This window comes from Vombatus ursinus, unplaced genomic scaffold (assembly GCF_900497805.2).
Source record: "Vombatus ursinus unplaced genomic scaffold, bare-nosed wombat genome assembly UNPS02014801.1, whole genome shotgun sequence".
NCBI classification, from domain to species: Eukaryota; Metazoa; Chordata; class Mammalia; order Diprotodontia; family Vombatidae; genus Vombatus; species Vombatus ursinus.
The window spans coordinates 3870981-3886417 of NW_020954579.1; the positions used below are offsets into that span (position 1 = coordinate 3870981).

General features: G+C 49.4%; 1 protein-coding gene across 5 annotated transcripts; it reads left to right on the top strand.

Moving 5' to 3' along the window:
• Positions 1-335: 335 nt before the first annotated feature.
• Positions 336-12041, top strand: NFE2L1 (nuclear factor, erythroid 2 like 1). Of its 5 annotated transcripts, none has more exons than XM_027872684.1 (6): positions 336-411; positions 2250-3254; positions 8224-8439; positions 8863-8952; positions 9195-9356; positions 10220-12041. In XM_027872684.1, exons 2-6 carry the CDS (start codon positions 2745-2747, stop codon positions 11543-11545), a joined length of 2304 nt encoding a protein of 767 aa, XP_027728485.1. In that variant the 5' UTR covers positions 336-411; positions 2250-2744; the 3' UTR covers positions 11546-12041. The 5 variants fall into 5 exon arrangements, with proteins under 5 accessions (XP_027728485.1, XP_027728486.1, XP_027728487.1 ...); XM_027872685.1 differs by having other exon boundaries at positions 397-483; XM_027872686.1 differs by having other exon boundaries at positions 397-415.
• Positions 12042-15437: the final 3396 nt, after the last annotated feature.

Below are 15437 nucleotides of genomic sequence, written 5' to 3' on the forward strand. Positions count from 1 at the left end.
CCAGCCCAGCCCCGAGGGCCCTCTCAAGTCTGAGAGAGAGGGCTGGTACTCGGGCAATTGGGTCTCTTCCCTCAGTCAGTGGCGAGGCCACACCACGAGGAGGAGCCGCACGCCAATTGGCCCGCGCGAAACGTCAGTTAGGGCGGGGCGGGAGCTGGTCCAGCCATTGGTCCGCTGCTTCAGCCCATCGCGCGGACGCCCGGTCGAGGGGTGTCGGGGGATCGTGAGCTGGACGTCGATTGGTGGAGTCGTTGCTAGAGCTGCGGGGGGGGCGGGCCTTCCAGTGAGGTGGAGGTGGGACGGAGAGGGGAAGCGGCGGCGTCGGCGGAGCGCGTAGGGCCGGCCGGCGTCGGCGAGGCCCAGGACGCTGGCCTACGGAGCTCTGGGGGCGGCGGCGACCGGACTCTAGCAGTGGGTATTGGCCTCTTACTTCCCCAGGCGGCCGGGCCTGGGCCCGGGGCTGGTTGGTTTCGGTGCCCCGAGGTGAGGGGGCGGAGCCCAGCTGTGGGAGGCGGCCCAGGAAGGGTTAGGCGGCCCGGGTGGGGTCGAGGTTGTGGGGTCAGGCCCCGGGGGAAGGCCGCACTTGTTTCCTCGTCGCCGACCGAGAGCAGCTGGACGTTGGCTTCGGGAAGGGGCATGGCGACTTGGCCGCATCAGGACTCAGGGTACCTGGGGCTGGGACTGGGAAGCCGGGCTGGGTGGGGGTGGGGGGCAACTGCGGAGGCCGAGGCTGGGGCCCTACCAGGTCCTTAAAAGGATTTATGGTATATTTATAGTATATATATTTCGTCAGTGTACGTGTGTGTGTATGTACATATGTGTACGTGTGTGTATGTATACGTCTATGTATGTGCACTTGTCTCCATATGTGTGATGTAAATATACAGACTGCTAAATTTCCAGGTACTCTCCTCAGACTGATTTATTAATCCTCTTTTGTGGGAGTGAGAACTTTGTGGAAACAAGAATGCCGAGCTGTGATTATAGGTTTACTCTTAATAAATGAAGCCCGGATGGTGGTAGCTTGAAGGGATGTGTGGAGTGCCCTTTTTTCTCCCCTGTCCCAAAGCATGGTTTGGTGGAGAGCAGTTAACCCTATAATCTAGGCAGATCTATGCCAGGATGTCCTGAATTACAGGGTTAATGAAACTGACAAAGCCTAGCTCAGAATGGGAGGAATGAGGAATTTGCAACTCTTTTGACAACTTGGGATAGGAACTTGACTCCCCTGGATACTGTTACTGATTTTTACCCCAAAGGTCGTATAATGAATAATATAAAACTACACCTGTCTGGACAAGTACTGTCCAGGGAATAATTATGCCGCCACAACATCAAGTTCTTATCTCCATCTGACTCTTCCATAATGATAGGAAGGGGAAACTTATCTGGAGGCATATTTTCTACTGTTGGATGGTATATATCCTATTCTACAAACCCTTATCTAGATTTGTAACCTTTTCCTAATGCAGGAGTTCTTATGCTTTTTTGTATCATTGAATCACTATGGCAGGCTGGTGAACTCAATGTACCCTTTTTTAGAATAACGTTTTTAAATTCAAAAATAAAATACAAAGGGAACCGATTATATTGAAGTAGTTACCAAAATATATATTTTTAAAAACCTAAGTTAAGAGACCGAGATTAAGAATTTTGCCCCACAGGGACAGTGGATTTAGAGCTGGAAAGGATCTTGGCGACCACTTCCCTCATTTTACAGATAAGGAAACTGAGGTACAGAAATATTAAGTGATTTACCCAGAGTCACATAGCTCGTGTCTGAGGTAGAATTTCAACCCCCATCTTCCTGACTCTAAGTCCAGTATCCCATCCACCAGGCTATGCTGACAATCTAGGTAGTTCAGAAGTCTTTCTTTCCTGAGACATGGGAAACTGACTCCTCAAACCAAAAATAGAATCTGGGTAGTGTGTGTGGGAATTCAGACAATATTTATGCAAAGTGTTTTGGTTGTTTTGTGTGTTGTCTGCTGTATCCAAAGCAGTCTCTTTGGAAGTGGGAGGTTTAATTCAGTAAATATTATACTTTAAGAGAAATAGTATTCCTACAGAGCTGTATGTTTCTTACAGCAATATTTTCTATGGGTGTGTCTTCAAGTAATTTTTCTCCTGTAAAAGAAACTTTCTCTTTTTAATCCAATATTTGTCGACACGAGAAATTTTTCTACCCTGGTCATTGGTGTGTAAAGCATGGTTCTTATCATGTTTGCCTTTCTAATTCCTGTTTTTAGATTTTTCTGGAAACCCCCCTGGTAAGTGTCAAGGAAGAGAGACACTGTGACCCAAGACATTTTACATCTCCAGCCAAAGAAATAAAACTCAAGGGGAGGGAGAAAGTGAGGAAAAAAGCCATCAGTTGTCCTTGAGAACAGCCGAGTGGAGTCATCTAATGTCAGTGAGGAAGGGAAGGTGAAGTGACTGTAAGTGAACTGTGGGGTCAGTAAATCACATGAGACTCTTGATATTGGGCCTGAGTTAGGAGGAACATTTGTACTTTCAGAGGGGAGGTGATGAGAACTGAAAGTGAATGTGGTCTGGAACCTGCATTCAGCTTCACTCAGAGGGCTTTCCTTCAGGGGTGTTGGTGAGCACTGACCCTGTGTTCTACCAGGGTTGGCTACAAGGTTTGGCACTAAGGAGCGTGACTTACTGGCTGAGCAGTGGCCTTGATTTATATTCTGGAAGATTTAAAAACTGAAAAGAATAAACATTCTGGTCATTCAGCAATGCTTTCTCTGAAGAAATATTTAACAGAAGGACTCCTCCAGTTCACCATTCTACTAAGTTTGATTGGGGTGCGGGTGGACGTGGATACTTACCTGAACTCGCAACTCTCTCCACTCCGGGAGATCATCCTGGGGCCCAGTTCTGCCTACACACAGACCCAGTTCCACAATCTGAGGAATACCTTGGATGGCTATGGAATCCACCCGAAGAGTGTAGACCTGGACTATTACTTCACAGCCCGGAGGCTTCTTAACCAGGTGAGGGCCCTGGACAGGTTTCAGGTGCCTACCACAGAGGTGAATGCCTGGCTGGTCCATAGAGATCCTGAGGGCTCAGTGTCTAGCAGCCAACCCAGCTCAGGCCTTGCTCTGGAGAGTGCCAGTAGCCTCCAGGATGTGACAGGTTCCGAAAGTGGGGTACGAGAAAGTGAAGCTGAACAGGGATTCGGGGAAGAGTTGGAAGATCTTGGGGCCGTGGCTCCTCCAGTCAGCGGAGAGTTAACCAAAGAGGTAGGCAACCCTGGTTGTGGGTGGTTTGGGCCTGAGGGGGAGGGAGGAACTGTTTGCTTGTATTTGTATTCCCAGCTCTTAGTACTGTGGCACATAGTATGCCTTAATAAACACTTGTTGACTTATTGTTGCTCGGGTTATGGGCATAGTTCCAACCCTCCTGACAAACTATATCACTTCAGAGAAAGACTTTACCTCCAGGAATTCACCTTGGGCAGGAAATAGGGGTGAATTCTGTGACTCTATGTATAAAGATCAACAAGCTGCATTGGATGCACTGTGTTGGGCAATTGTCCCCCCTCCAGCAGTAATGGGAGGTTCTGGGTTATGCTGTGATGTTTTTGTTAGTAGAACTCCCCAAAGGGGAGAGAAAGCCATGCTCTGCTCTACTGTCTTGCCTTGTATAGCTTTTGCTAGGAAACAAATCTGTGGTTTCTGATCCTTTCTTCCCCACTATTATACACATGTCCTAGGGCAGTTTTTTCCTTCTTTCTTCAGCCCTTACTTAGTTACTGAAGCAAGAGCAATTGGTTTTCTTAGGCTTATTCAGTGAGCACATTTGGTGGTTCCAGGCAGCCAGGTGAGGGCTGTTCTTTCACTTCTCTAAGGACCTAGAATAGAGAGAAAAGGGGAGTGGGTGGGATGGGAGCAAAACAGCAAACTGCATTCTGCCGCAGAAGTCTTTCACTGGTACAGGAGATTGCTATTTCTTAATGTGGTTAATAGCATCATTTGGGACAGAAAATTGTACTTTACTCTATCCCTCGGCCACATTTTTATAAAAAAAGATAAAAACAGCACTACCTTTTTTTTTTGACTATGTGGTTTGACTGGCCACCCAAACCAGGGGCCTGGAAAAAGCACAGATAACTGTCTTACTCCGTAGGGAGGGTCAAGGGCATTTCTTTGGGTTTGTTGAGGAAATAGGGTGAATCTTAGGGAAGCTGAATAGATTGGCTCCTTGAGTCCCCCAAGTTAGACCTTTGCCTCTCTGTGCTATACTCACACTGAGAGAATATGGCCGACCTGGAAGTCCCGCTAGCTCTGACTGGGTCTGCTTATAGAGAGAGGCTGGGCTAATATGGGCACAGGTCCAGGAAGCAGGAGTCTCCTTCATCCTCCATTTTTAGACCTTTTTTTCTCTTGGAATCTTACCTTACCCATTCTCTTCCAGTATATTCCTTCCTTCCTCTCTTTTGTTCCTAGCATTGCTGATTTCTGTTTGCCCTTTCTTCATCACATTCTGCTTTGCCCAGGCCTGCCTTATATTCTTGGGTATTCATGGAGAATACTCCCAGTGCCCCCAACTCCAGCTTTGGCAAAATACCCTGCAGTAAAACATCTCTTAGTCTTCTCCCTTCCCCCTCTTTTTCCCCTCCTCCCAAGCTAATTTCCCGAAAGGGTGGGCATGACTGTGCTTGCTGCTTGGAAACTGGAGTAGAGAAGGCTGAGCAGTGGCTAAGTGTTCCTGTTCCTTTGCCCAGGTCTCTCCTGAGACTGGTGGGTGGAATAGAGGAAACGACTCTGGGAGGGGACCCACTTGCTGTGCTGACTCCTGGCTTTCATCTCTGACTTTGGTATTCTCATCTCCCGTTGAAGTCAGAGATGGAAGGAATGGGACTTGGGGGTTGAGTGACTGGGGGCTTCCCCGAATAGGCCAGATGGGAGATGGCATATTCTACCTGCCTCAGGTTTTGCTCTCTTCGGTGATCTTGGTGTTTAGATTTTACGCCCTAGTGAAAGAACCTGAAATAATGGCTACTTTGATACTGCCTTTGGCTTTCTTTCCGGGTCCTTGGCTCTTTTTTGTTCTCACAAAAGCTGTGCTTGACATTTTTTCTAAGAGCTTACCACTTCTTTGGACCATAAGGCACCAGCGTAAAGGTCCCCTACTTGGTAGGTGGGGGTGTGTGTGTGTGTGTGTTTGTGTTTGTTGATTTTAGCATTTTTTACAGCAATTGAGGGATGAGAGGAGGAAAGATAAAAATACTCGGCCCTGGAACATGTGAGGACGTTGCTGGAGCTGGTATTTTCTCCAGGGTTACAGAGCCCCCACTCCCCTTACTGGTTAGGCCTGTGCAATAGCCCGCTATAGCCAAAGCCCTAAACAGGGATAGGATTCCCTTCAGGATTGGCAAACTGCCCAGAGCGAAGGGGTGAGGCTGGGACTGAGGTTGGGGGGTGGGGTGGGCTGTTTACAGTTCTTTCCTGGCCATGAGTAGCCTGGGACATGCTGTTTCTGCTGACCTTAGGTGCAAGGGGAGCAGGAGGGGGAAGGGAGTTGGATTTTCCTCTTTCATATAGCAGTCCAAGGAGTTTAACTTGCTATTATTTTGGTGAGTGCCAGGGGCTTTCCTTACTGGGCTAAATTAGGAGAAGTAGTGCAAAGAACCCAAATGAAAGAAGGGTTAAGGCTGAGGTCATAGGGTTGTGGTTAGGATCCCTATGGCACCTGTCTCCCTAAGTGCTGGTAATAGGGGCAGCTGATACTCTGCTGGCATGTGACTAGGCCCTGCCAACCCTGTGACATCACTGCACATGTGCAGACAGCTCCCACTCCCTTCCACTGGGTCTGACCTATTTTAGGATAGCCAGATGCCTATTTCCCAGTGGATCTAGGCCTGTAGGGTTCCAGCTCAGGCTTGGAACTTGGGCCCAAAGTTCCCTTGGGTTTGGATATATATTGAATCCAGATCTCCAGGAGGAATAGAAAAGCTGTTCCCACGTTGAGAGAAGAACTTAAATTCCCAGGAAAGGATCACTTATGGCAGGTGGGAATAGCCCTCAGGGACCCTGCTTGCATGTCCCTGCCTGGACTTGGTAAGCAGGATGCGACAGCAGGGGGAGCAGCATTTCCCTCCCCCAGGACTTTACTGCGCCACCCCAGCTGACTAGCTGGGCTGGGTGGGGCCGCCAGCCCCTGGGTACATCTCCTCAAGGAGACCCTGGGATGGGATGGGTCCATGCTGCAGCTTCTTCAGCTGCCCTGGCACAGAGATTGGCTCCAGCTTGCAGCCTAGGTAACCAGCTTTGGGAGGGGATTGGATCTACATCTCCAGCAGAGATTTAGGGGAGGGGATTGGCTCCTATTGCAGCCTAGGTAACTGGAGTGGGAGGGGATTGGCTCTTTGCGCAGCCCAGCAGCTGGCCTGGGGGAGGGGATTGGCTCTCTCCGCAGCCTCAGCAGTGACCTGCAGGGTGGGGGGGAGGGGATTGGCTCCTTGCTGCAGCCTAGGTAACAAGTTTAGGGGGTGGAAAGGGGGGAAAGAGGGCCGAGCAGGGTGTGGGGTGTTGGGGGATGATAGGTCTAGGAGAGAGTTCTCTCTCTCCTCTGCAGCCCAAGTACGCAGCATGGGGTGGGAATCCCATCTCACTGCAGCCTCTGCGGTGAGCTCAGGGTGGGGGCTATCAGGTACTTGAGTGTAGTACTGGGGTCTTAAGGAGGGAGGGGGCTGTTCAAGGATGAAGGAAGGGAGCTGGGCTAGATTGCCTGGGCAGCAGCACTGGTGGGGTACCCACTTCAGGCCTCTGCCGGCAAGCAGGGGACTACCCTGCCAGTCCAGTGTATATGCTGAACGCAGAGAGCTCAGTGCAGTCCCTTGTCCAATTAGCCTGATCCAGCTGTCCTGGGGTGCACTTCATAGACCATGACCCTCCTGGACCGCAGCATGCACAGTGGTGGGGGCCATTCCAGAGGGCGCCAGCCTCTTAACTCTTTGCTGGCTGAGGGCAGGGCAACCCAGCCCCTCTCTGATCTTTGGTCCAGGGCCTCTGCTCAGGTTGGTGTGTGTGGACAAACTGAAACAGGGAGAGATGCTACAGGAAAGTTTTGAGGGGCAGAGGGGAAAATGGAGGGGAAAAGGTCCCCGGGGACCCTCGGAGAAGGTGGGTCTGAGAGTTCTGGTTGACAGGGTGTCTGGGAGTTAACTTGTAAGTGGGAAGGCAGGGGGGGGCTGGGGAGTGGGAAGAGAAGAGAAGTTTCATGTCATGTAGGTTAACGTAGTCCTGCTCTACCAGAGATCTGCAGAGACAGATTGGGGGAGCCAGCTGGGTGGAGAAGGAAGGGGAGACACAAGACTGTACTGTGAAGACTTGGAGCAAGGCTAGGATATGACAGTGCCCTTGAGTGGAAAGGCCAGGTGGGGGTTAAATTCTGGGGTGTGGTAACTATAGAAAGTATGGTCTTTCTAGGACAGGGAAGGGATCTGTTTTCTTTTGTGAGAAGGCATGTGGGTGGCAGGGGGTACAAGCTCCTGCCTCCACCCCAGGACTCCCCTGGGATGGAAGCTGTTTTCTTGGTACTGCCTGGAATGGGGATTGGGGGAAGCTGTCGAGAGACCACAAGCAGGTTCCAGAGACTTGGGTTCTGTGCCTCACCCATTTTGCTGCCAGCTAGGGGAAGTATGCCAGAAGGAAAGTTGGGTGAGGGGCTTATAGGAAGGGGCTGTCTGCTCTGTTGCATCAGGTGGTTGGAAATGCAGGGATTTTCCTTTCCAGCCTAACCCACCCATTTATGCAAATGACAATGGCACCACTGGCTGATGCAAGCTCCTCCACTAAGAAGCAATTCTGCATGACAATTCCGCCCTTGTCTGCCCTGGCCAAGATCAGGCCCTCCTGAGCCCTTAAAGCCACAGAGAGTCTATCCCTAAATTGAGATTTCCCAGTAGTGAGGGCTGCACACCTAACCAGGGAGTTTCTTTTAGTCCTGTAGCCCACCAGGACAGAATTATTATCAATGACCAGGTCTGCTGGTTACCTAGGTGGATCCGTGGGTCTGATTACAGGTTCAGGGATAAATAAAACTGTCCTGATGGGAAGAAATGTACGTGGTACTGGAAGTTGGTGTTGGGGTGTTGTGGGGGTGGAGCTTTCCTGGTTGCTAGGAATTATGGACATATCTGACTTCTAAGGTGTAGGGCAGGGCTCTTAAGGGAACCTGAGAACTGAGATCTGGTCTATCTTTCAGGACATTGATCTGATTGACATCCTTTGGCGACAGGACATTGATCTGGGTGCAGGGAGAGAGATATTTGACTATAGCCATCGCCAGAAAGAAAGTGAAGTGGACAAGGAGCTGAGAGATGGGGGGGAATGTGGGGACAGCTGGCCAGATGAAGGGACTGAGACCCTGGCTCGAAACCTGCTAGTGGATGGAGAGACGGGGGAAAGCTTCCCTGCACAGGTAAGAGTTCACCCACTTCATTATCCTCCTCTTCACATTTGTCCCTCAGACATCAGGGTGACTTTATTAATGGATTGGCTACTTTATGTTGGTAGTAGAGAAAGATGGAGGTCCTGTGGGATTGGGCATAGTAAAAGTGAGGGGAAATCTTAGGAATAGAGGAAGGCTCTTCAAACAGCTCACCCTAGCCAGGAACAGGATGCCTAACAGACTTCTTGCTTAAAACCTTAATTAGGCTTTCTCCTGGGGGTTGTGGCCCTGGGTTCCTCTTCTAGAAAATGACTGACTAGCCCTGTTCTGATACAGATCCAGTTACAGCACAGCATGAATCAGTCACTTCTCTCCTCTCCCTTTGGATGTGCTGGGGGAAGGCTTTGGCCTGGGGGCAGCCCTGGCCCACTTCAGTCAGACTTTTTGCCATAGGTACCTGGTGGGGAAGACCAGACAGCCCTGTCCCTGGAGGAGTGCCTTAGGCTGTTGGAAGCCACCTTCCCCAAAGGGGAGGAGTCTGAGGTGAGCAGGGTTCAGGGGGAAACCCTCTGCACTGGCTAACCTTCGTACAAGGCATACCTCTATATCAGTCACAGGGTTCTTACCCACATGCCCTAGAGGTGCTGGGATGGATTCGGAGGCAGAAAGTTAGACTTAGGCAGTACTTTGTGGGGAGAGAGCTGAGGTCTGGACTCAGAACAGGGTGGTTTTCTCCTTCCTTTCATTTATTTTTCTCCAGTGAAAGCCTGTATTTTTGTCCTCAGTTTCCAGCTGCAGATGTTTCCAGTATAACAGAAGCAGTGCCTAATGAGAGTGAGTCCTCAGCTATTCAGAACAATCTCCTGTCCCCACTTCTGACAGAGACAGAATCTCCATTTGATTTGGAACAGCAGTGGCAAGACCTCATGTCAATCATGGAAATGCAGGTGGGAATGGTTGAATATTCTGACCAATAGCCCCAGGGAACTTGGGGGGGTGGGGGAAGGGAGGATGTTCCGCTAAAATGTGCACTGAGAAGGGAAATGAGTACTTTTCTCTGTTCAGGATCCCAGATGTGGCCACGGGGATTGAACCCCCAAGTTTTTAGTGTTAAAGCCAGTGCCTTCCTTACTCAGCAAAAGATTCTCTTTGCCTCCTATTGAGTCCTTCTTCTGTCTTGGTTAAGATAACCTCTCATGCAGAAGACTAGGCATGTGGCAAAGATGGAGATCAAGACCTGTGGTCTCGCATCCTCCACGTAGAGGGAAGCCTGGTCAAAACATGATTCAGTTGGTCACTTTAGTCAAAAGATGGGGACCATAGGAAACATTTTGTCCTTTAATGGAACAGAACCTGTGCAGCTCACAGCTCGGTGCAAGACTTGGAGTCATGAGGACCTCAGTTCAAATCCTGCCTCAGACACTCAACCTCTCATCCTTAAAATCAGGATAATAATAATAGCTAGCATTTATTTATAAAGTACTTTACAAAAATCTTGTTTTATCCTTATTACATTATTATCCGCATTTTACAGATGAGGAAACTGAGACACATCTATCCTCACAGTGTGATTGTGAGACTCAAATGAAATAACATGTAAAGTGCTTTGCAAACTTTAGAATGCTTTATAAATGTTAGCTATTACTATTCTTGAAATCTGTTTTCATTGTGACTCTAGCATTGTCCTTCTGCTTGGTGCTTTAGATCGCTCATGTACCTTGACGACTGAAATTATTCTTCTCTGCTGTTCCCTCCTCGTCACTCCCGGGCAGGATGCTTGCCATACTGACCAGTGTTTCTCATCTCCTAGGCTATGGAAGTGAACACAGCAACAAATGAAATCCTGTACAGTGCCACAACTGGAGACTCACTGAGCACCAATTACAGCCTCGCTCCCAGCACTCCCATCAACCAGAATGTCAGCCTGCATCAGGCGACCCTGGGGAGCTGCGCCCAGGACTTCTCACTCTTCAGCCCAGAGATTGAAAGCCTTCCTGTGGCTGGTGGATCAGCCCTGCTCCAGTTAGCCCCCAATAATTCCACCAGCCTCAACTCCACCTTTGGTTCCACCAACCTGACAGGGATCTTTTTTCCTCCTCAGCTCAACAGCACAGCCAATGAGACAGCCAGCCCTGAGCTGCCTGACCCTTTGGGTGGCCTGTTGGATGAAGCCATGTTGGATGAGATCAGCTTGATGGATTTGGCCATTGAAGAAGGTTTTAACCCTGTGCAGGCCTCACAGCTCGAGGAGGAGTTTGACTCTGACTCGGGACTTTCCCTGGACTCGAGCCATAGCCCTGCCTCTCTGAGCAGCTCAGAAGGCAGCTCCTCTGCCTCATCTTCTGCCTCATCCTCTGCCTCTTCCTCCTTTTCAGAGGAAGGTGCTGTGGGCTACAGCTCTGACTCTGAGAATCTGGATTTGGAAGAGGCTGAGGGGGCTGTGGGTTACCAACCTGAATACACCAAGTTCTGTCGCATGAGCTACCAGGACCCCTCCCAGCTCTCCTACTTACCCTTCCTGGAGCATGTGGGGCACAATCATACCTACAACATGGCCCCTGGTGCCCTGGATGCGTCAGACCCCCAACTCCCTGGGGCCCTTAAGAAGGGCAGTAGAGAGAAGCAGGCCGACTTCTTGGACAAGCAGATGAGCCGGGATGAGCACCGGGCCCGAGCCATGAAGATCCCCTTCACAAATGACAAAATCATTAACCTGCCAGTGGAGGAGTTCAATGAGCTGCTGTCCAAGTACCAGCTGAGCGAGGCCCAGTTGAGTCTCATTCGAGACATCAGGCGCCGAGGCAAAAACAAGATGGCAGCACAGAATTGTCGTAAACGGAAACTGGACACTATCCTTAACCTGGAGCGGGATGTGGAGGACCTGCAGCGGGACAAGTCCAAGCTGCTCAGGGAAAAGGTGGAGTTCCTCAAGTCCCTGCGCCAGATGAAGCAGAAAGTGCAGAGTCTGTACCAGGAAGTGTTTGGGCGGCTGCGGGACGAGAACGGGCAGCCCTACTCCCCCACGCAGTATGCCCTGCAGTATGCCGGGGATGGCAGCGTCATCTTGATACCCCGCACACTAGCTGACCAGCAGGCCAGGCGCCAGGAAAGGAAGCAGAAAGACAGGAGGAAGTGAGCCTGCCTGCGGAGGAGGGGGACAAAGCTCACTCTGATAGAAACTGGAGAAAGGCTGTGCCTGGAAGTGCTGGAGGAACTTTGATGCCTCTTATCCAATATATCTTCTCAGACATGACAACTGCCGGTCAGTGTACAGGAAGATGGGCGGGCCCTGCACTGTTTGACTCTGTTCGCCCTTCCCCCTCCTCCGTCTCCACAGCTGGGGCCGAGGGCACCACGGGGCTCACGGGAGGGATAGAGGCTCACCCACATCCATTTTTTTGGAGGGCAGGGATGGAGCTGGCATTGCTGGGGGTGGGAAGAAGCTGAAAGGTGAGTGCCATTGTGGGTGATAAAGGAAGAGCCTTGTGAAAAAGGGATAAAGGAAAAAACACCCCAAAAAATCAAAGCGGGAAGAAAACTATGGGGAAGCCTAAGCTGGGATTCCAGGCTGTGGGTTTTTGTGACTGAGTCTTGGTCTTCTATGTGAGTAAACCCCACTTCACCCTGGTTAACGTGAGTGGGGTGTGACTGTCACTTTACAAAGTGGGTTGGGGGAGGGGGCCCCTACTAACTCTTTAAAATTCCATGTACATCAGCATTCTTGAATGGGAGCTCCTGGAGACTCCCTCCACTCCATTTGGTTTTTTTAGCCACTTAGGAGCTATTGAGACCCTATTCCAAATACCTTAGGAGGGTTTTAGGGTCAAAGGGAAGAGTGAGCAGGGCAAAGGGTGGAAAGAGCCATTAGGCCACATATTTCCCTCACCCACCCAGCATGTGGCACTCACTGCCCCCACCCCTCAAGCCCTCCCCAGCCAGCTCCTATACTGCATCATTCCCACTGCAGCCTGCATGTGGATGCTGTACTCTTCCATCCCCACTCCCCACTGGCTGAAGCACTTTGATGTTTAAGGGGTTCCTGGCGGGAACTCCTGGGTCTGGGATGTGCCTCTTTCCTGCTACCCTTAGGAAGAGGAGAGGCCTCCAGCTGCCACCTTAGGGAGAGATAGGAGGAGAAGCCTCTGTGGCAATCTCCAGTCAGTATTCAGCACAATGTTGGGGAGTAGCCCATTCCTCTTACCCTCCCTCATTCCCTCCCTTCCTCCAGCTGGGCTTGTCACTGAAAAACTAGGCCTCTGTTAGAATTTCTCAGAATTTCTTTCTTGCGCTTTGATTTTTTAGGGCTTGAGCCCTGTTTTTACTTATAGGGTCTAGAGTGTTTGTGTTGAGTAAAAGGGAGATGCCCCAAATATTCAAAGCTGCTAGATGTTCTCTTTGCCATAAAGACTCCGTGTGACTGTGTGAACACTTGGGATTTTTCTCCTCTGGCCTGAGGTCAGTCTTTTTTGGATTTCTTTCTGGAGGAATGTGTAGTGAGTATGGTGGGGTCCTAGTGCACCATCCCACTTTAGGGCAGGGATAACTTTTTCTAGGTGCCCCTGCTCAGCAAGGGCATTGTGGGACCTGGTAAAGGCAGGAAGGGGAGACATCCACATGTGGCTCAGGGTCCCATCAGCACCTGAGGCACCCATTTTTGTTTTTGTCTTGAATTTAGTTTGCAGCTAGAACCACCTCTGGCTGGATTCTCATAAGCAATTTTAGCTTCTGAACCAACAGGAGAGGTTTGGGGGGATGGGGGTGGGAGCACTGATTCCCGCCCCTCCATCAGGAGGTCTGGATAAGCGGCAGGAACAGAAAGGAATAAGCTGGGAAAATGCTTAAATTATTTTCTTCTTAGATTTTATTTTTAATTTATCTCTGTGACCTGCCAGGGAGAGAGGAGAGAGAGAGAGAGAGAGAGAGATGCTATGAGCACATGACAAAATAAAATAAACTATAATAAAATGGCTGATTCACTCAAGTGCAATTTTTTTCCCCTTTGAGTTTAATTTTGGGGGGAGCAAGGGCCCTGGCTCCAGTGGAACTGCAGTAAAGGGCCTTAGCTAGTCAGCCATTTGTGTGGCTGCAGCCAAACCTGAATTGATAACTAGGGAAAGCAGAATGAGGAGAAGAGTTTTTTTTTTGTTTGTTTTGTTTTGTTTTTTAAAGAAAAATCTTAACTATATTTTTTTAACCTTTCAAGTATTGTACAGGTGAGCTGTGTTTGGGGAGGAGGGTCCTTTTTCCCAGCTGTGTCAGCTGGTCCCTGTCATGATGGAGGGGAAAGGATTAAAAATTCACTTTTGGCCACCCACACAGTGCTGGCCTGGTTAAAGTGTTCTTAGGGAGCCCAGGCTAGGCCCTGACACCTGGCCCTTGCTTCCTTTCTCTTCACCTGCTACGACTTGTATTTTTATGCCTGACCTTGTGCTGTGTGTAATTTGCTCCAATGGCCCCTGCCTGCAGATAATTACAGTGCATTCGCCTCCTATGGTAATAAAAACTCGAGAGCCACATTGTGCTGTAAAGCCCAACCTTGCAGTCTGGCTGAAACGAGGGCTCATGATGTTGGGGTAGGGGACTGTCTGAAATAAATGCCACCAAGCTGGAAAGATTTGTTGAATTTTTAAAGGGATGCTTAACACTGAGAAGTCTTAACTTTAGAGAAGGGGTGATCTTACACTACCTTGTGTCTAGTTGGGATAATCTGGGTTAAAAGAAAGTTGGCAATTCTGAGCCCTTGGAGTGGAGAAGGATTGTGTTTGAAGTTAACTTACTAGTATTTGGGATAGATGGGTTTCAGGGTGTTTGGATACTTGAATTAATTACATTTATCTGGTGACCAGCTCCTAGTCTCTTGGTTTGGGAGGTGGGTGGAAGACAGGCTGTTTGTGACCATGTACTTACTTAGGCTTATGTGCTTAGAATCTATGACAATCTAGAGCCTGGACTTGGACCCAGGACTACACACTCCAACTTTTGTGGTCTTTACACAAGGCACAACTGCCTCGTTAGTGTATGTTATTGCACTGTTACTTCCAGTTATCTCAAAGGGCATCACTGAAGTGAGTATTTAAAAAATGTACCTTTAATTAAACTTAAAATAGGACATTCAGATAACAAAAATAACCACTTCCTACCCAGTTTCATGCCCACCCCCCAATACACACATTGGGAAATTACTGCTTTATGTAACATGTGATAAGATTCACTATTGGGGCAGCTAGGTGGCACAGTGCATAGAGCACTGGGCCTGGAGTCAGGAGGACCTGAGTTCAAATGCAGCCTCAGACCAGAAGCTTGACTCTTACTAGCTGTGTGACCCTGAGCAAGTCACTTAAACCCAATTGCCTCACCCCCCAAAAAAAAAAGATTCACTGTCTCTGCCATTCAGCTGTGCTGGCACACCCTGGAATGGGTGGGTAATGGCCATTCCTCAACTCTAGCTCATCCTGCTGAAAAATGTACATATTCAAGTTTCATCCCAGTGGAGTCTCAGGTGAAGGTGGAAGGTGGTCAGCTCTACCAAAAAAATCTGACCTTTTTGCTGATGGTGGAGACATTGAGTGTTCCAGGCTCAGAACTGAAGATCCCCAACAGGGCTGCTCAGGTCAACCTACCTCCCACTGTGGGGGTTGAATGCCCTGGCAATTCTCAACTGGCACTGCTGCTATATACTCTGGGCAGACTAGGGCCTGATATATGGAAACTGAAGACTTCTCAGATAATGATTTGTTATGGCTAGCTTCTCAAATCACCAAAGCCTCCTAAAACTAGCCTTCTTTCCACATAGAACTTTAAAAAACCAGTGACCTGGAATTTTACCCAAGTTAGTTAAATGTGAAGACAATATCCCAGTGAAGCAGCTATGGTGCTCATTATGAAGTGTCAGGTAAGAAAGAAAAGAGGGATTTGGAAAAGGGACTGGATACATTCACAATGTTGGCTGTCTTCCTTCTTTACTGGAGTATTTAAAAAGGCTTAATAAGTGGGAAGCTGTTTCAGCCAAAGCCCAGCTCTACCCTGGT